Source organism: Microcaecilia unicolor, chromosome 2 (genome assembly GCF_901765095.1).
Source record: "Microcaecilia unicolor chromosome 2, aMicUni1.1, whole genome shotgun sequence".
NCBI classification, from domain to species: domain Eukaryota; kingdom Metazoa; phylum Chordata; class Amphibia; order Gymnophiona; family Siphonopidae; genus Microcaecilia; species Microcaecilia unicolor.
The window spans coordinates 653,239,370-653,260,552 of record NC_044032.1 but is presented as its reverse complement, the minus strand read 5'-3'; the positions used below and the strand labels follow the sequence as shown (position 1 = coordinate 653,260,552).

The 21,183-nt window shown below is 48.1% G+C and overlaps 1 protein-coding gene across 1 annotated transcript; it reads right to left on the bottom strand.

Moving 5' to 3' along the window:
* Nucleotides 1–8,381: 8,381 nt before the first annotated feature.
* LOC115462251 (zinc finger protein 398-like) lies at nucleotides 8,382–20,957 on the bottom strand. Its single transcript, XM_030192263.1, has 4 exons — nucleotides 20,828–20,957; nucleotides 9,444–9,564; nucleotides 8,705–8,818; nucleotides 8,382–8,566 (listed from the first exon to the last, which is right to left on the bottom strand). Exons 1-4 carry the CDS (start codon nucleotides 20,849–20,851, stop codon nucleotides 8,382–8,384), a joined length of 444 nt encoding a protein of 147 aa, XP_030048123.1. The 5' UTR covers nucleotides 20,852–20,957.
* Nucleotides 20,958–21,183: the final 226 nt, after the last annotated feature.

The following is a 21,183-nucleotide window of genomic DNA, read 5'->3' as shown; positions in this document are numbered from 1 at the left end:
TGGTATTGATTCTGGTATGCCTACCAGTCGAAGATTATTCCTTCGAGATCTATTCTCCAGGTCGTCCACTTTGTCTTCCAAGGTTGTCACCATTGCTTGTAAATGCTCGATGGATTTTGATGCCTCCTGCGTGGAGGTTTCCACCTCTCCCAGTCGCTGTTGAACCTCCTGGAACTCGTTGGTAAACGTGGTGATTCTTTGGTCCATTCCTTCAAGCTTGTCAATTATTTGCTGTAATTTATTGTTCATGGTTTCCTCCACCGCCATTTTTACCTCCGTGACAATTTCCGTGGCCCAGACAGAGCTCACTGTTGGTGACGGTGGGGAATTTTTGTCCGCCATCTTTGTACCCCCGTTCTTATTCTTCTCCGGCTCTCTTCTGGAGCTTCTGGTCGCCATACAGCAATGCACGGGGCAGCTACAGTCTATTCCACTGATTTAATACTGTTTTTGTTCCCGTTTCCCAGCTGCAGTGGGTTAACTCGGCTTGTTATTTGTGCTGGATACAGTTTTATTATTCTCGGTCTCTATGCTAAGTATTCCTCTATCTCTTTATTTTCAATTGGCACATGTTCATTTACAGGGATTGGTGCTGTGTTCCTTGCTCTTGTTTCCCCACGCTTCTCTTCCCATTATCTCTCCGCCATCTTCTCCTGATAGCACGTTACCTTATGCTCCTTTTTGCCTCACGCTCCTATCCGTCCTCCGCCGTGCTCTCATCCGGCTGCTCTTAGCTGCGATCCCAATTGCCCGCTCCCGAGCACATCAGCGACGTCGGCGAGACCTTTCTGTCTTTGATTCTCCAGGTCTCCCGCCCGTATCGAGCTAGGTGTTCCGCTCCCCGCGTCTCGCCGACCGCCTCCGGCCCCTGCTCCACGTGGTTGCAGTCGGGTGCGCGATCGCCGTTTTTCGCCGCGACGTCTTTGCCAAGCGGCTTCGCGGTTCCCAATTATGAGCCTGGGACTCTCCTCCGCAATATCCCGACCATTTTCTCTTGTTCTGGGGGTTTGGGCTGTTTTAATCAGTAGGATCTCTGGTCGTTGCCTGCAGGAGCTCACCTTTCCGCGGCCATCTTGGCTCGCAGCTCCACCGGAAGTCATATTCCACGTTTTAAAAATGGAGGATGGAAGACCAAATGACAGCTGGCATGGTTAAAAAGTGAGGTATAGGAAGCTATTAGAGCTAAAAGAAAATCCTTCAGAAAATGGAAGAAGGAACCGACTGAAAATAATAAGAAACAGCATAAGGAATGTCAAGTCAAATGCAAAGCGCTGATAAGGAAGGCAAAGAGGGACTTTGAAAAAAAGATTGCGTTGGGAGGCAAAAACACATACTAAAATTTTTTTTAGGTATATTAAAGCAAGAAGCCGGCAAAAAGAATCAGTGTGACCTCTAGATGACCGAGGAGTAAAAGGGGCGATCAGGGAAGACAAAGCCATAGTGGACGGAGATTAAATGAATTCTTTGCTTCAGTCTACACCGAGGAAGATTTTGGGGGAGTTACCCGTGCCAGAAATGGTATTCAAGCTGACGAGTCGGAGAAACTGAATGAAATCTCTACGAACCTGGAGGATGTAATGGGGCAATTTGACAAATTGAAGAGTAGCAAATCTCCTGGACCAGATGGTATTCATCCCAGAGTACTGACAGAACTGAAAAATGAACTGGCGGAACTATGTTAGCAATATATAAGGTAAAATTATGTATAATCATACCTGATAATTTTCTTTCCATTAATCATAGCTGATCATCCATAGACTGGTGGGTTGTGTCCATCTACCAGCAGGTGGAGATAGAGAGCAAACTTTTGCCTCCCTATATGTGGTCATGTGCTGCCGGAAACTCCTCAGTATGTCGATATCAAAGCTCCATCCGCAGGACTCAGCACTTAGAGAATACACCCACAAAGGGACACTCTGCCCAGCTCACCACCGCCGAAACGGGGGAGGGGAATTAACCCAGCTCATCCCCACACAAGTGGGGGAGGGGAATCCGTCCAGCTCATCCCCGCGGAGCGGGGGAGGGACACCACACCCGCCGATGCGGGGGGATCTGGCTTATCCTGCAACCGCAACCGCGGGAGGAGCTGACTGACCCCAACACCGCCGAAGCGGGAGGGTACAAAGCTGCCCTACAGCCGCACGAAGCGGGAGGGAGTGCCGGCAGAATTAAATCTCAATCCAGCCCCGTAAAACGGAGGGAGAGGAATGCAGCAGCTCACTGTAACACAACTCGTCTAACTCTTGAAGAATCCAAGTGAAAAAACTTGAACACGAAGTCTTTCTGAAGTAACTGAAGACTAAACTTGAACCTGAAATGCAACCAGAATAAAAACAATACAGATATCTGGGAGGGGCTATGGATTGATCAGCTATGATTAATGGAAAGAAAATTATCAGGTATGATTATACATAATTTTACCTTCCATATCATCAAGCTGATCAATCCATAGACTGGTGGGATGTACCGAAGCAGTACTCACCCAGGGCGGGACATAGAAATCCCTGACCGCAACACTGAAGCTCCAAACCGGGCCTCCGCTCCGAGCAGCCACAGTCAAGCGGTAATGCTTGGAGAATGTATGGGCCGAAGCCCAAGTTGCCGCCTTGCATATCTCTTCCAAGGAGACGGAACCGGCCTCTGCCATCGAGGCCGCCTGAGCTCTTGTGGAGTGAGGCCTTCAGCTGGACAGGCGGCACCTTCCTCGCGGCCACATAAGCCGCTGCAATGGCTTCCTTGACCCATCTTGCCACTGTAGGCTTAGCAGCCTGCAGACCCTTACGAGGACCTGTAAACAGGACAAACAGATGATCCGATTTCCGGAAATCATTGGTCACTTCCAAGTATCTGATGATGACTCGTCTCACATCTAGATATTTAAGAGCAGAGTACTCCTCTGGGTAGTCCTCCCTACGAAAGGAAGGGAGACAGAGCTGCTGATTCACATGGAAGCGAGAAACAATCTTGGGCAGAAAGGAAGGCACTGTGCGAATAGTCACTCCTGCCTCAGTGAACTGCAGAAAAGGCTCTCGACACGAGAGCGCCTGGAGCTCGGAAACTCTTCTGGCTGAAGTGATAGCCACAAAAAGACTGCTTTCAACGTCAGGTCTTTCAGAGATGCCCTCGACAAGGGTTTCAAACGGCGGCTTCTGCAATGCTCTCAGCACCAGGTTGAGATTCCACGCAGGCACCACTGAGTGCAGAGGAGGGCGCAGGTGATTAACTCCCTTGAGAAAGCGCACCACATCTGGCTGCGAAGCCAGGGAAGCACCCTTCAGGCGGCCCCTGAAGCAAGCCAGAGCCGCTACCTGGACTTTAAGGGAACTGAGCGACAGGCCTTTCTCCAGACCTTCTTGCAGGAACGCCAAACACTGAAGAAATTGGAGCAGTGAAGGAGAAAGTGAGCCTGCTTCACACCACGCTGCAAAGGTACGCCAAACCCTGGCGTAAGCAGTAGAAGTTAGCGCTTCCTCGCTCTCAGCATAGTGGCGATGACTTTGTCTGAGAAGCCCTTCTTCCTCAGATGCTGCCGCTCAATAGCCAGGCCGTAAGACCAAAGGGGGAGGGATCCTCCATCACCACGGACCCTGATGCAACAGGCCCTGCTCCACTGCAGCCGCAGAGGATCGTCGACTGAGAGCCTGATCAAGTCCGCATACCAGGGACGTCTGGGCCAATCCGGACCCACCAGGATTATCCTGCCGGGATGCTTTGCCACCCGGTCTAGCACCCTGCCCAACATGGGCCAGGGCGGGAACACATAGAGGAGCTCTTGTGTCGGCCACTGTTGGAGAAGAGCATCTACTCCCAGAGATCGAGGGTCCCGTCCTCTGCTGAAAAAACGCGGCACTTGGCAATTGGCGATGACGCCATCAGATCTAGGCTCGGCTGGCCCCAGCGCTTCGTGATGTCCAAGAACGCCTGAGCCGATAGTTGCCACTCTCCGGGCTCCAAGGTATGGCGACTGAGAAAGTCCGCCTTGACATTCATGACTCCAGCAATGTGGGCCGCTGACAGCTGTTCCAGGTTCGCTTCCGCCCACTGACATAGAGCCATGGCCTCCTTGGCTAGAGGGGCGCTCTTGGTACCTCCCTGGCGGTTGACATAGGCCACAGCCGTGGCATTGTCCGACAGGACCCGTACCGGCTTCCACACCAGTACCGGGATGAACTCCAAAAGCGCCAACCGAATGGCTCTGAGTTCTAGGAGGTTGATAGACCACTTTGCTTCTGCCGGAGACCAAAGACCCTGCGCTGTCCTTCCCAAGCAGTGGGCTCCCCAGCCCAACAACGAGGCGTCCGTCGTGACGACAATCCACTCTGGGGTCACCAGAGGCATTCCCGCAGACAACTTGTCTGTCTGCATCCACCAGCTCAGCGCCTTGCGCACTGCTGGATCCAAGGGAAGGCGCCCAGCATAATCCTCCGAGATCGGAGTCCAGCGCTGCAGCAGGGAGTGTTGAAGTGGTCTCATATGAGCCCTGGCCCAGGGCACTACTTCCATCGTGGCCGTCATAGAGCCCAACAGCTGCACATAGTCCCAAGCCCGAAGAGGAGAGGCTACTAGGAACTGGTTCACTTGAGCCTGAAGTTTGACAATCCGATTGTCTGGCAGGAACACTCTGCCCACTTGGGTGTTGAATCGAACTCCCAGATACTCCAGGGACTGAGTCGGGCGCAGCTGGCTCTTCTCCCAGTTGATGATCCATCCCAGGGAGCTCAAAAGAGCAACTACCCGGTCCACAGCTTTGCCGCACTCTGCATAAGAGGGGGCTCGGATCAACCAGTCGTCCAGATAAGGATGGACTTGTACTCCTTCCTTCCGCAGGAAGGCCGCTATGACCACCATTACTTTGGAAAAGGTCCGCGGAGCAGTAGCCAACCCGAACGGGAGGGCTCTGAACTGGAAGTGTCGTCCCAGGACTGCAAAACGCAGAAAGCGTTGATGAGGAGGCCAGATGGGAATGTGCAAATATGCTTCCTTGATGTCCAAGGATGCCAGGTACTCCCCTGCCTTCACTGCCGCTATAACAGAGCGGAGAGTCTCCATGCGAAAGTGCCTCACTTTCAAGGCCCGATTGACCCCTTTGAGGTCGAGGATAGGCCGGACAGAACCTCCTTTCTTTGGTACCACAAAGTAAATGGAGTAACGCCCCTTGCCAAGCTGACTTTCTGGCACCGGAACGACCGCACCCAGGCGGATCAGATTGTCCAAAGTCTGCTGCACTGCCACAGCTTTGACCGGAGACTTGCAGGGAGAGAGTACAAACCCGTCTCTTAAGGGTCGGCAGAACTCTAGCTTGTAGCCGTCTCTGATGACATCCAGCACCCAAGCGTCTGAAGTTATTGTGGTCCACTCGCCCAGAAACGAGGACAGCCGTCCTCCAATCTGCACTGGGGCGTGGACCAAGACCCCGTCCTTGGGTACGAGACCCTGGGGGAGGACCGGAGGGAGCACCTCCGGGACGGCGGTCTCTGCGAAAGGAACGCTGCTTGGGGGAGAAATTTCTCTTGAAGTAAGAGGGGGCAGAGGAACCCGACTTGCCCGGGCGGGTACCGACGGGCTTCCTGAAACCGTCCTCTGGAGGAACCGGGACGAGCACTAGCCCGAGCCCTGACCTCTGGTAACTTCTTGCCCTTAGACGTGCCAAGATCGGTCACGATTTTGTCCAGCTCGACCCCAAAGAGCAGCTTGCCTTTAAAAGGCAATCTAGCCAGGCGGGATTTAGAGGCGTGGTCCGCAGACCAATGTTTCAGCCAAAGCCACCGCCGCGCAGAGACTGTCTGAGCCATTCCTTTAGCTGAGGCTCTCAAGACATCATACAGCAAGTCTGCCAAATAGGCTAAGCCCGATTCCAGGGCCGGCCAATCAGCCCTCAAGGAATGATCCGAGGGGGAAGCCCGCTGCACCATAGTCAGGCACGCCCTGGCCACATAGGAGCCGCAAACTGAGGCCTGCAAACTTAAAGCAGCCGCCTCAAAAGACGACCTTAAGGCCGCCTCCAATCTCCTGTCTTGGGCGTCCTTTAGGGCCGTGCCACCTTCCACCGGCAAAGCCGTTTTCTTAGTCACCGCAGTGATTAAAGAATCCACGGTAGGCCACAGATAGGCCTCACGTTCACTCACAGCCAAAGGATAGAGGCGGGACATAGCCCTAGCCACTTTAAGGCTCGCTTCTGGGACATCCCATTGAGCCGAAATTAAGGTGTGCATGGCATCATGCACGTGGAAGGTTCTAGGCGGGCGCTTCGTCCCCAGCATAATGGCAGAGCCAACAGGGGCTGAGGGAGAGACGTCCTCCGGAAAGGAAATCTTCAAAGTGTCCATGGCCTGTAACAACAGGTTGGGCAAATCCTCTGGGCGAAAAAGCCGCGCTGCAGAGGGGTCATCCGCTCCATCCGAGCGGGGATCCGCCTCCTCCAAGGAATCCGCAAAGGACCGTTGGGAGACCTCAGACACGCTGCCCTCATCTACATCGGAGGAGACAAAGTCCTCCAAGGCCTGGTAATCAACCCGAGGGCGTTTACCTCTGGGAACCTCAACCTCTTTACCAGACGAGGGAGCAGGGGCAGCGTTGTGCATGAGGAAGGCCTGATGCAGCAGCAAAACAAACTCGGGGGAGAAACCCCCCAGACTGTGCACTTCCGCAGCCTGGGCAACAGCCCTAGGCGCACTCTCAACCGGCGCTCGCAATAGCGGGGGAGAGACATGCTGCGCATCCAAGATGGCGTCCGGCGCGAAACTCCGCGAAGGAGCCGCACGGGAAGAACGGCTCTTGACATTAGCCGCTTCTGAGCCGTCGCCCAAATTAAGGGCGTTCATGGCATTAATGTCTCCAACCTCAAGGGCGGCCCAAGAAGAAGCCGTCCGAGCCGCGTGGCCGGCCAAGATGGCGGAGGCGAGGAGCGGGGGATGGGCGTTTATGGCGGGAAAAACCGCCACGCCGGAGGAAGGACCGGGACATTCATCGGTCACGAAACTGTCACCCAACCAGGGCGAATCAGACTTCAAAACCCCCGCATCCCCTCTAGAAGCGCTCGAGCGACCCGGGGAGCGACCCTTTGCGCCCTCGCCCTCCGACGCCATATGCCACGAGGAGAAGAATCGGGGAACCCCCTGCCCGCAATAAAAAGGTAAAAATTACCTGCTGTCCGCTCCGAGTTGTAACGACCTGGTGTCCCAGTGAGTAGCTGCAATAGACGCTTAAATAAACGTCGAAATAAACGCCTTTAAAGACGTTCAAAATTTTTTTTTTTTTTTTTTTTTTTAAACGGAGCCAGCGGGAGGGGGGAGAAAAGGAGGGACCTGGCACCACCAGGTTTGCACTTGCTCAAAAGAGCCCTCAACCCCAGGCACTCAACAAAACCTAAAAATTAGGCTTGGAGGCCTAGCCAGAGCTGCTGCTGTGTGTGACCACCACCTGCTGAGATAGAGAACATACTGAGGAGTTTCCGGCAGCACATGACCACATATAGGGAGGCAAAAGTTTGCTCTCTATCTCCACCTGCTGGTAGATGGACACAACCCACCAGTCTATGGATTGATCAGCTTGATGATATGGAATTTATCTTTAAAATTGAGTGTGGTACCAGAAGATTGGAGGGTAGCCCATGTAACGCCAATATTTAAAAAAGGTTCCAGAGGACAGCTTAAGGTTCGGTGCCAGGAAAATGGTAGAGACTATTATAAAGGACAAAATTACAGAGCACATTCAAAGCATGGATTAATAAGACAAAGCCAACATGGATTTAGTGAAGGAAAATCTTGCCTCACCAATCTATTACATTTCTTTGAAGGGGTGAACAAACATGTGGATAAAGGCGAGCCAGTTGATATTGTGTATCTGGATTTTCAAAAGGCGTTTGACAAAGTACCTCATGAAAGACTCCAGAGGAAATGGAGAGTCATGGGATAGGAGGAAGTGTCCTATTGTGGATTATAGCTACGTAATGCAAGGTTCCATGTTAGGAGTCACCGACCAAGAAAGGGATCTCGGAGTCGTTGTTGATGATATGTTGAAACCCTCTGCTCATTGTTCTGTGGCAGCTAAGAAAGCAAATAGAATGTTAGGAAAGGAATGGAAAACAAAAATGAGGACGTTATAATGCCTTTGTATCGCTCCATGGTGCGACTCCATTCTCTTCTGTTCTACAATTCACCCTTTCGACAATGTTAACTCCCTAATCCCTAATTGGTCTGTCTTGAATAGACTGTAAGCTCTGATGAGCAGGGACTGTCTCTTCAAGTTGAAGTGTACAGTGCTGTGTACGTCTAGTAACCCTACAGAAATGATACGTAGTAGTACTAGTAGTAATAGCAATGCTGCTCAATTACACACCCCGGCAGTATCTGCTTTGCAGAGAGGATTATGGCTTCTTATCCTTACCAGCTCTGAATTCCTAAATAATCCCGGCTGATTTTATTAAGATGTGCAGGAGGAATTTTATACTTACTTGTTACAGGAGGGTAAGTCTGTTCAGACATCTCTGATTTAGGAGGATCCATCAAGGGGAGATCTTCCTCTTGTTTAACACCGAGTGAGATCACAGACGTTACAACTGGAAGGTCTGTTAAGAGAAAATACATTAGAAGGAGTCATCAAAGATACAATAATACTAAATAAGGAAATGGACCTTAAATCTCTAAACGCCTGGAGACTTTGATCTGAAAATTCAGAGCCCTTCAAACCCAAAACATTTACTTACTCTTAATGAGATCATCTGGGTTTTCTTTTTCCTCCCACTCAAAATGTTGAGGGAAATAATTCTCGTCTTTGTTCTTAATCTTGAAAATGACATCAGGATTAACAACTGAATAACCTGTAAGTAAGCAGGAAAATAGCATTTAAATAAAAATGTATAAGCCCTGGGGAGGTTCCATCTGCTTCCTGTTGTGAACAAGCAGTGCATGAAAGTGTGTGTGTGTACATACAGGACTAAGTTCTGTATATTGAGCCAAAAAAATGATGCTGATAAAAATTGGAGCTAAACGCTATTCTATAAACAGTTCTCAGAGTTAGGCGCTGTTGATAGAATAGTGTTTTGCACCGGGATCTGCGACCAATTTTGGGTGTAAGGATTTACGCCCACTGAAACCTGGTTTATATTCTTACACAGAAGTTGTAGACGGAGCTCCGGAGCTAGGCAGCCATTTCGGACGGTGACGTCACTTCCTCCGTCCTGATTTATATTCTTACACAGAAATTGTAGTTCTCAGGAAAAAAGGTCAAAATTTTGTTGTACAGAAAAGGGAGACAGACTGCAGCTGGTCTTGTATGAAGCCTCCAGTTTAAAGTAAACATTTTATCTTTTGCAACAGAAGCCAGGTCTCAATTTCAGGTGCCCAAGGGACCTGGGACCTGGGATTTTTCCAGCTCTGATAAAATAACAGCACCCATTCCATTAATGTGCCTGTGTGGTAGATGATAAAAAAAGACATAACTACCTTGTGAGATGAGGATGTCATGAACCTCCTTGATGACCTTCTTGTACAGCTCCTTCTGCCATTCTCTCAGAAAGTTCCAGTCCACTTCCAAGAAATAAGCAGCGACATCCTTGAACAAGGCCTAGAACAACAGACAAGACACCGTCAGTCATAGTTTCATTATATTGTTTACCTTGTTGGGTAGACTGGATGGACCGTGCAGGTCTTTATCCGCCGTCATCTACTATGCTACTATGTTTTTGTTTTCTCCAGAACTTCGGATCCTTAAATGTGAAGGACGAAAACTGGAAAGGAGATGGCGCAAATCTCACCTGGATGAAGACAGGCTAAACTGCAGGAAGCACATGGCAAAGGACCGCCAAGCCGTAACAGCAACCAAAAACAGTATTTCTCTCAATGCATTGCACAGGCTGCCAATTCAACCAAGCAGCTGTTCAGTATAGTAAACAGCCTACTGCAACCCCCACAACAAAACCAGCCTGCCCAGTCTAAACTCACAACGAGTTTGAAGAAAATTAAAAGACGAACACACACTCAATGCATAGAAACAGACACAAAGAAAATATAAATACGCAATAAGACAAATCAAAAGGACATACTATAAAACTAAAATAGGGCCAGACTTCAAAGACACGAAGAAACTTTACCAACTTGTGAACAAGCTACTAGATACCACAGCGGTCACTGCTACCAATATAGACATCCCCTCCGCAGACAAACTCGCTAACTACTTCAATGAAAAAATTATAAACCTACGCAAAACGCTACCCCAGGTCAATACTGATACCGATAACTTCATTAATAGCTTGGATCCAAACCCTGAAGAACACCCAGCCGACCGAATTTGGTCAAACTTCACACTCCTCACCATCGAAAGTCACCCAGGCGATCAAAAGGTTCTCCAGCACCCACTGCAAACTGGACACCTGCCCCAGATACCTACTAAAATCTGCCCCGGACCGCTTCTTAACAGACCTCACATCCCACCTAAACTACCTGCTCCAACAAGGTCTTTTCCCAGAGGAACATGGTAACATCCTACTCACCCCAACCCAAAAGACACCAAAAATAAAAAATAACCGAACTTACCAACTACCGCCCAATTGCATCTATTTCTCTAGCAGTCAAGCTGATGGACAGCATGGTGACCAACAGATCACTGACTACATGGTCAAGTTCTCAATACTACATGAATCACAATCGGGATTCCGCCCCTTCCATAGTACCGAAACTGTGCTAGTCACTCTCCTGGCCAAATTCAAGCAAGAAATAGCCACAGGTAAAAGCATACTCCTCCTCCAATTCGACATGGTCAACCACAATATACTACTAAAACTCTTAGACTACTTCGGGATTGCTGGAAATATACTTAACTGGATCAAGGGTTTTCTAACCACCAGAACATACCAAGTGAAATCAGACCTAAACATATCACCACCTTGGAAAGCAGACTGTGGTGCACCCAGTGCTTATTTTGTAGAAAAAAGGTGCCGGTACTCATTATGGGCAGGGTCACCACATATGACTCCACCCCTATGATAGCCACACCCACATTTGCCACACCCCTTATACCAGCTATGGCGCATGTAAACAGACATAATTGAAAATATTTTACTAGTATAGAACAAAATAACGTGATTTTTTCCATTATAAATAATTTCTGTAAGCTGTAACAGCTCCAGTATACCCAGTGCAAAATAAGACAGCAGATGTAAATTCTCAAATTGGACATATTCCAAACACTAAAATGAAAATAAAATGATTTTTTTCTATCTTTGTTGTCCGGTGACTGTTTTTCTTTCCATATTGGTCCCAGTCTCTGATTCTGCTGCTCTCTATCTGTTCCCTTAACTCCGTTTCCAGGGCTTCCCTTCCATTTATTTCTTTACTTTCCGCCTTTCTTCTTCATTTTTTGTCCTACATCCGTAAGTAAAAGCTGGGTCCTCCGCAGACTTGACTGCCAAGTGGATCCAGCTTCTGCCTATTTTCTTCATCCATGTGCAGTTTTTCTCCTCTCTTCCTTTTCCCTCATCTCATCTCTCACTCTTCCCTTCCCACCATCCATGTAAAGCATTTCTTCTCTCTCCCTTCCCTATCCTCCATCCATGTCCTGCAACTCTCTTCTCTCCCCTGCCCCCCCTCCAGCCATCCATACCCACCCAGCAATTCCCTTGGCTCCCCTGCCCCCCCTGCAGGCATCCATACCCACCCATCAATTCCCTTCTCTCCCCTGAATCCCTCAAGGCATCCATACCCACCCAGCGATTCCCTTGGCTCCCCTGTCCCCCCTCCAGGCATCCATACCAACCCAGCAATTTCCTTGGCTCCCCTGCCCTCCCCTCCAGCCATCCATACCCACCCAGCGATTCCCTTCTCTCCCCTGCCCCCCCTCCAGCCATCCATACCCACCCAGCGATTCCCTTGGCTCCCCTGCCCCCCCTCCAGGCATCCATACCCACCCAGCGATTCCCTTCGCTCCCCTGCCTCCCCTCTAGCCATCCATACCCACCCAGCGATTCCTTTCGCTCCTCTGCCTCCCCTCCAGCCATCCATACACACCCAGCGATTCCCTTCGCTCCCCTGCCCCCCCTCCAGGCATCCATACCCACCCAGCGATTCCCTAGGCTCCCCTGCCCCCCCCTCCAGGCATCCATACCCACCCAGCGATTCCCTTGGCTCCCCTGCCCCCCTCCAGGCATCCATACCCACCCAGCAATTCCCTTGGCTCCCCTGCCCCCCTCCAGGCATCCATACCCACCCAGCGATTCCCTAGGCTCCCCTGCCCCCCTCTCCAGGCATCCATACCCACCCAGCAATTCCCTTCTCTCTCATGCCCCCCCCCCCTCCAGGCATCCATACCCACCCAGCGATTCCCTTGGCTCCCCTGCCCCCCCTCCAGGCATCCATACCCACCCAGCGATTCCCTTGGCTCCCCTGCCCCCCCTCCAGGCATCCATACCCACCCAGCGATTCTCCTCGCTCCCCTGCTCCGTCGTAGCAGCCACAGCGAAAAGCCGTCTGTCTCTAGCCTTAGCCTTCCCTTCGTTTCCAGTCAGTGTCCCGCCTTCGCGGAAAGAGGAAATGATGTCAGAAGAAGGCGGGACATTGACTGGAAACAAAGGGAAGGCTAGAGACAGACGGCCTTTCGCTGCGGCTGCTGCGGAGGAAAATAATGAACGATGATTTAAACCCCCCAAAGTGCGGGAGATGAGGTAAGCATGGCTTGTGGCGCCCTCCTGCCATGCTTACCTCACTCACCGCCGGCTCGCCTGCCACAACAACCGGCTCGCAAGAGCTCTTGTGAGCCGGCTCCAGCACACCACGCCCCTGGGGGACTGAGAGGAAGTGCAGGGCAAAAAAAAGGTGCCGGTACGCCGTACCGTTGCGTACCGGCACAAAAAAAGCACTGGGTGTACCTCAAGGATCACCACTATCACCGGAGTGGAGGAGTGGCCTAGTGGTTAGGGTGGTGGACTCTGGTCCTGGGGAACTGAGGAACTAAGTTCGATTCCCACTTCAAGCACAGGAAGCTCCTTGTGACTCTGGGGAAGTCACTTAACCCTCCATTGCACCAGGTACAAATAAGTACCTGTATATAATATGTAAGCCGCATTGAGCCTGCCATGAGTGGGAAAGAGCGGGGTACAAATTTTAAAAAAAATAAAATACATTTTATTCAACATAATGATGATCCCACTGGCCAAATCCTTATCTAAGCAAGGCCTCAACCCATTCATCTATGCAGACGATGTCACTATATACATTCCCTTCAGACACGATCTAACAGAATTCATCAACAAAATCAAACTTGGATTGAACATCATGGACTCATGGGCAAACGCTTTTCAACTGAAACTGAGCACAGAAAAACACACTGCCTCATTCTCATCTCAACACAACATTTACAAACCCACAACTTTAACCACTCCAGAACACACCCTCCCTATCTCAGGCAACTTGAAAATACTTGCCGTCATACTCGACCGCAACCTTACACTCGAGAACCAAGTGAACTCCACAATAAAGAAAATGTTCCACTCAATGTGGAAACTTAAACGAGTAAAACCTTTCGTCCCGAGGGAATCATTTCGTAACCTAATACAATCAATGGTACTAAGCCATGCAGACTACTGCAACGGAATCTATGCGGGATGCAAAGAACAACTCACAAAGAAACTTCAGACCGCTCAAAACACAGCAGCTAGGCTGATATTTGGCAAATCGCAATTTGAAAGTGCCAAACCCCTCCAAGAAAAGCTGCATTGCCTTCCAATCAAAGAACGCATTACCTTCAAAATCTGCACCCTGGTCAACAAAATTATCTACGGCCAAGCCCCAGGCTACAAGACAGACCTCATAGACCTACCACTCAGAAACATAGCCAGATCATCTCGAACATACCTAAACCTCCACTACCCAAACTGCAAAGGACTTAATTACAAAGCAGTCTATTCATCCAGCTTCTCCTACATAAGCATACAAATATGGAACGCATTGCCAAAAGCTGTGAAAACGACATAGACCATCTAAACTTCAAGAAATCATTAAAAACCAACCTATTCAAAAAGGCATACCCCACCGACCCAACATAACCACCTACCTACACACTGCAACAAAGCAAAACCAAAGATCGTAATGGACACTATACAACCTTCCTCTCCTCGATCCCCATTGTACCTGAAACACATGTACCTTTATTTGACTATATCACCTTGTATTTGTTTCTCTACCGGACTTGGCGAATGCCATAACGGTACTATGTAAGCCACATTGAGTCTCCAAATAGGTGGGAAAATGTGGGATACAAATGTAACAAATAAATAAATAAAATAAAAATAAACTGAACTGCAATGATTTTGCTGCATACTTTGCCACCTTTCGTTAGGCTGGGACTGCTGTGAAAGAACAAGCTGTGTGTCCCAAGTGCTCGTCAGGGATGTCCTTCTAAAGTGTCTAACATGGACGTCCTTCAAGGACGTCCCTGACGAGCACTTGGCTTTCTTTTTTCTCCTCCGACGCCGCCCCCACCTGAGGTCGCTGCCACTCCCCCCTCCCCCTGCATTGAAATGACAGCTTCCCGCAGCCCCGGCCTCCACCATCCTCCGCTCCCCCTGAGATCGCCACCGACGCCGCTCCCCCGCCCCCTCCGTCTGCCACCGGGCCGAGCCCTCACAGTGCCTCTCACCTCCGAGTGAAGGCGCTGCAGCAGGCAACAGCTGATCGGTTCCCATCGGACTTCCCTACTTTCCTCCCTGGCTATCATTGGAGCCAGTCTAATCATTGGTTCTGTTTCTTGTTTATTCCTAAATGAACCTACTACTACTACTACTATTTAGCATTTCTATAGCGCTACAAGGCGTACGCAGCGCTGCACAAACACAGAAGAAAGACAGTCCCTGCTCAAAGAGCTTACAATCTAATAGACAAAAAATAAATAAAGTAAGCAAATCAAATCAATTAATGTGAACGGGAAGGAAGAGAGGAGGGTAGGTGGAGGCGAGTGGTTACAAGTGGTTACGAGTCAAAAGCAATGTTAAAGAGGTGGGCTTTCAGTCTAGATTTAAAGGTGGCCAAGGATGGGGCAAGACGTAGGGGCTCAGGAAGTTTATTCCAGGCGTAGGGTGGAGCGAGACAGAAGGCGCGAAGTCTGGAGTTGGCAGTAGTGGAGAAGGGAACAGATAAGAAGGATTTATCCATGGAGCGGAGTGCACGGGAAGGGGTGTAGGGAAGGACGACTGTGGAGAGATACTGAGGAGCAGCAGAGTGAGTACATTTATAGGTTAGTAGAAGAAGTTTGAAGAGGATGCGAAAACGGATAGGGAGCCAGTGAAGGGTCTTGAGGAGAGGGGTAGTATGAGTAAAGCAACCCTGGCAGAAGACGAGACGCGCAGCAGAGTTTTGAACCGACTGGAGGGGGGAGAGGTGACTAAGTGGGAGGCCAGCAAGAAGCAGATTGCAGTAGTCTAAACGAGAGGTGACAAGGGTGTGGATGAGGGTTTTGGTAGAGTGCTCGGAAAGAAAGGGGCAGATTTTACGGATGTTGTAAAGAAACGACAGGTCTTGGCAATCTGCTGGATATGAGCAGAGAAGGAGAGAGAAGAGTCAAAGATGACCCCAAGGTTTTGAGCTGAGGAGACAGGGAGAATGAGAGAGCCATCAACAGAAATAGAAAACGGGGGGAGCGGGGAGGTGGGTTTGGGGGGGGAAATGAGAAGCTCGGTTTTGGTCATATTTAATGATAAGATCAACGATAAGACTAGCTCAAATGATAGCGTTGGCGCTCATATAAATATTGAGCAAAGTGTGATCTCTTGGAGATCGGTCAACGCTTGGAAGCATTGAGGTCCAATTGGATAAGTTTATCAAGTTGAGTATCAGCTGGGAGGAAAATACTCAAATACCAACTGGAAGATATAGTAAGGGATTGAATTTAAACCAGTGGTTCCCGTAATTTAGATTGTGTTGAGTAACAAAAGTAGTATACCATGCCATACTTTGTATTGTTGTTTAAATATTTTTACTGCTCTAATTGCCTATTGCTCATGTTTGATTTATTCTTACTGTACACCGCCTTGAGTGAATTCCTTCAAAAATGCGGTAAATAAATCCTAATAAATAAATAAATAACAGACTTTGATATAAGACCTCAGTCAGTAAGATCAAAGCTCCAGTACATTATAGTATGAAGTATATAGTACGAGTTCTGTTCCCTTAAATCTCCAATATTTTGAACAGACTTCCTGGTCTTTACACTGGAAATCTCTCATGTTGACTGATTTAGCAGTTGGAAGGAGGAGGCAGCAACAACAACTGAAGAGGTGGGAGATAAAGAGGTTGTGGATTAGTGTAGCTAAGGTTGGAGAAAGAACAGGAGATGGCATGACGTCAGAAAGCTGAAGCCGGTTTAGCCCAACAGCCGCCATATTGGTACACGGAAAACAAAGCAAACAGTCAGCTGCTGTATCCTTTGTTATTGTTATTTTATCTCAGTTATATTTAGAAACATGACGGTGTGTGCAGCATATGTACACAGAGGAATTGTCACAACGGAATAAGCTTTCATCAGTTAGAGTAGTAAGTTGTCCAAAATCACTATCACTGTGTCATTTTGAGGGTTTGTATTGGTGCTGAGATTTTTTCACCTAGTAAAGGGCCACCAAAATAGACATCATGTTATGAGAATCAGGTGATCAACATTCAGAGTTTTTTTTAATTTCTAAGTGCAAAGGGTTTTTCAAACTTTAATAAGGGGGTGGTGGCTTGCCTGAGGCAATAGTGTGAGGTGGAGCTACCCTCTGCCGTTGTCAACTTACAGAGGGAGGAGCCCTCCTGTGAGGGAGAGTCGGTGCCAATTCCAACAGGCACCCTATTGGACACCTGCAGATATCAAGGGTCCTGTTGCCTTGAAAAGATTTGTACCACAGGTGTGAGGCCGCAGGGCATGCCAAAAGGGGCGTGTTGTAAGGTACACACCCTGCCCCTTCGGAGTTTTGACTCTATACTATAATTCTCAAAGGGGAAGCGTAAAGTGAAGCCGAAGACAGCGACTCCAAGTGTCCTGGGTCCTATGGACAAACACCTGATTTCTTCTGGACCATCAATTAATCAAGTATTATCTCCCCTTGGAGCTTCTTTGAGCTCACTGGAGCAGACCCTACCTCTCCCTCCCTTTGCCTGTCATATAAGGCTTCCCAGGTGGTGCCCCTTCCTCAGGCTGGAGGTTCACTTGGAAGAAGCAGTTTCATCATTAACTTTTGTCAAGTTGCCAACAGCTATTCAGGCACCTACCCCAATTCAGCAGCCTTCAGCTATTCAGGACCAGCAGGAAATGACGTTAAGAGATTTGTGGGATTCAATTCAGCATATGGAGAGTATGTTCAATTCCACTGTTTCTCAGATTGCAGTTTTTCTCAAATGGTGGTAAATAAATTGGAGAATGTAGATTCTAATATGCAATGTTTTGATACGAGCGTATTTAATGTTGAGAAGCAAATAGAATGTTAGGTATTTATTAGGAAAGGAATGGAAAATGAAAATAAGAATGTTATAATGCCTTTCTATCACTCCACAGTGCGACTGCACCTCAAATACTGTGTGCAATTCTGGTCACCGCATCTCAAAAAAGATACAGCGGAATCAGAAAATTTACCGAGAAAGGTGATGAAAAAGATAACAGGGATGTACGACTCCCCTATAAGGAAAGGCTAAAGCGGCTAAGGCTCTTCAGCTTGGAGAAGAGGCAGCTGAGGGGAGATATGACAGAGGTCAATAAAATAATGAGTGGAATGGAATTGGTGGACGTGAATCGCTTGTTTACTCTTTCTCAAAATACTACGACTAGGGGACACACAATGAAACTATTAAGTAGTAAATTGAAATCAAAGAAAATATTTCAAAACTCTGGAATTCATTGAAAGAAAATGTGGTAAACGCAGTTACCTTAGCAAGGTTTTAAAAAAGGTTTGGCTAACTTCCTAAAAGAAAAAAGTCCAAAAGCCATTATTAAGATGGACTTAGGGAAAATCCACTGCTTATTTCAAGGATAAGCACATACAATCTATTTTACTGTTTGGGGATCTTGCCAGGTACTTGTAAATTGGTTTGGCCACTGTTGGAAAATAGGATACTGGGCATGAGGGACCTTCAGTCTGTCCCAATCTGGCAACACTTTCCTCCTACTACTACTATTATTATTATTACATTTGTACCCCACATTATCCCACCTTTTTGCAGGCTCAATGTGGCTTACAGAGTAAGGTTATGATAAAGTCAGTACATGATTTAAATTCAGTAGATCATAAGTTGAGGTAAAAGAGGATTTAGATGGGCGGATGTTGGGTAGGTTGTGTGAGAAGTGTTTTAGGTGTGCTTGGGTGGTTTGGGGGATGATTTGTGTCATTGAGGGTGACTTTTGTAAGCTTTGTTAAAGAGGTGTGTTTTCAGAGCTTTGCGGAAGCTGGTTAGATTGTTCATGGTTTTCAGGGCCTTGGGTAACGCATTCCAAAACTGTGTGCTTTTCTATGCAAAGGTCGTAGCATAAGCCTGTTTGTATTTCACTCCTTTGCAGCTGGGGAAATTCAGATTGAGGAATTTGCGGGCCGATCTTTTGGCATTTCTGGGCGGTAGGTCCACTAGGTTTAGCATATAGAGTGGGCCGTCTGCGTGAATGATTTTGTGCACGGTTGTGCAGATCTTGAACTCAATACGTTCCTTGAGTAGTAGCCAATGTAGTTTCTCTCTTAGGGGCTTCGCACTTTCATATTTAGGTTTTCCAAAGATGAGTCTGGCTGCCGTGTTTTGGGTTGTTTGGAGTTTTTTAATGGTCTGTTCTTTACAGCCTGCGTACAGAGAGTTGCAGTAGTCCAAGTGGCTTATTACTAGTGACTGTACCAGGGTGCGAAAGACATTTCTTGGGATAAAAGGTTTAATTCTTTTGAGTTTCCACATCGATTGGAACATTTTTTTCATTGTGTTCTTCACGTGGGTATCGAGTGTGAGGTTTCGATCCATGGTGACTCCAAGAATTTTCAGATTTTCTGAGATAGGAAGTGTGCAGTGAGGTGTGGTTATAGTGGAGTAACTGTTTGTGTTGTATTGGGAGGTGAGAACTAGGCATTGGGTTTTTTCTGCATTGAGCTTTAACCGGAATGAGTCCGCCCAAGAGTGCATGATCTGGAAGCTCTGGTTGATCTCGTTGGTTATTTCATTTAAGTCACTCTTAAATGGGATGTAGATTGTGACGTCATCGACATATATGTAGGGGTTAAGGTTTTGATTGGCCAAGAGTTTGGCTAGTGGTATCATCATTAGGTTGAAGATTGTGGGTGAAAGGAGGGATCCTTGAGGGACTCCACATTCTGGTGTCCAAGGCGGTGATCTGGTAGTATTCATTATAACTTGGTAGGATCTAGTGGTGAGGAATCCTTTAAACCATTTGAGAACTTGGCCTCCGATTCCGAAGTATTCTAGTATGTGTAGTAGTATTCCATGATCCACCATGTCGAAGGCACTGGACATGTCGAATTGTAATACGAGTATGTTCTTGCCGGTTGCAATTGTTTTTTTGAAGGAGTTCATTGCGGACACTAGTATGGTTTCAGTGCTATGATTTGAACAGAATCCCGACTGTGACTCGTGTAGAATTGAGTGTTTGGTCAGGTAATCTGTGAGCTGCTTCGTCACTATGCCTTCCATCAACTTTGTAATGAGTGGGATTGAGGTGACTGGTCGGTAGTTGGTTAAGTCCATTGTGCTTTTCTTGGCATCGTTTGGCAACGGAGTTAGTATGTTTCCAATTTCCGTGGGGAAGAGACCATGTAGGAGTCTATAGTTTAATTTGGTTCGTGAGGTCTTTTTTTAATTGTTTGGGTGCAGCTCTTATTAGGCTGGTAGGGCAAATGTCGAGTTTGCACTGAGATTTGGCATATTTTTTGAGCCAGTGTGTGAGTTCATCTACTGAAATTAGGTCAAAATTGGTCCATGATCGATCAGCTGGGTATTCCCTGGGTATTGGGTCTAGGCATTCAAGGATGCTTGAATATTCAATGGTGTTACTTAGTATCATGCATCTGAGCTTTGCAATTTTTTCATTGAAATACTTTGCTAGGTTGGCTGCCGATGGGGTGTCTGTGTTGTTCGAGGTGACTCGTGTGGTGTTTAGGAGATTGTTTACGAGTGAAAAGCGTTTGTGTGTGTCCTTGTAATCTGGTCCTATTATGGTTTTGTAATACGTTCTTTTGGTATGTCTGATGCTGTATTTGTATTTTCTTTGTAATTGTTTCCATTCTTTAAGTGTGTGTTCATCTTTTTTTTTGCTCCATGCTCTTTCTATGGCAACATTCATGTGCATTTTCCCCTCTGCCTTCTCTTCTACACTCACACACACACTTTCCTTCTATCCATGTGCAGAATAGTCTCCTCTCCCATTCCTTCCTTCCTTTCATTTGCTTTCCAACTCCCCTTCTCTTCCATGTGCATTTCTCCTCTCCTCTTTCTTTTCCTTCATGTGGATCTCCCACTTCACTTCCCTTCCATCCATATGCAGAATCTTTCTCTATGCCTTCCATTCATGTGCAGCTTCTGGCCCCCACCCTGTTCCCCCCTAGGGGTCCCACATGCCTTCCTACCTCCCACTGTCCCCCTCCTCAAAGGCCTACAGATTTGTAGCATTAGCAGGTAGGGTTGGCACTGCAGTCTTGCTCTCAACAGCTGGCCTGAAGCTTTCCCCTTGCTGCCTCCTTCTCACATGGCAACAGAGCTTCACTGGACATGGACAAATACGGAGAGAGAAGAGAAGAGAAGAGAAAGCAGGAAAAACTGGACAGAAATATTTTCCTGTTAGTGCTGGAACCCTGTGTGCAAGAGGAGACAGAATCATTTCTTACCTTATCAGAAACCAGGGCAGACATTTCCCTGCTGTTTCCCCTCTGAATAGATTGAAGCTGGAGATTTCCCTTTTCCTGGACAGATGAATAAAACAGGAGGAGGTTGAGCTGATTCCAGGTCTCAGATAAATTCCCTCTACAGATCTGAGACTGGGTCTTGCAGGGATTCCAGGACCCAAAGACAGAAAGGTTTTGCTTTTGTTCTCAGTCTTTTTCCTCTTTGCAGCTCTTGTTGCAGACACTAGACAAAGAACAGACAGAGCATGTTCAGAGCTCCTCCCCCTGGTGTGGTCAAGGAGACGGAACAGACAGAGCATGTTCAGAGCTCCTCCCCCTGGTGTGGTCAAGGAGACGGC

Bases quoted from the DNA above. Each gene is read 5' to 3' on its own strand.
- LOC115462251 (XM_030192263.1), bottom strand. From the start codon at position 20,851: ATGTCTGCCCTGGTTTCTGATAAG. The intron at 8,819-9,443 runs GTAGTTATGTCT...GCTTACTTACAG, and splicing joins TGACATCCTCATCTCACAAG to GTTATTCAGTTGTTAATCCT. The intron at 8,567-8,704 runs GTAAGTAAATGT...TTCTCTTAACAG, and splicing joins CCCAGATGATCTCATTAAGA to ACCTTCCAGTTGTAACGTCT.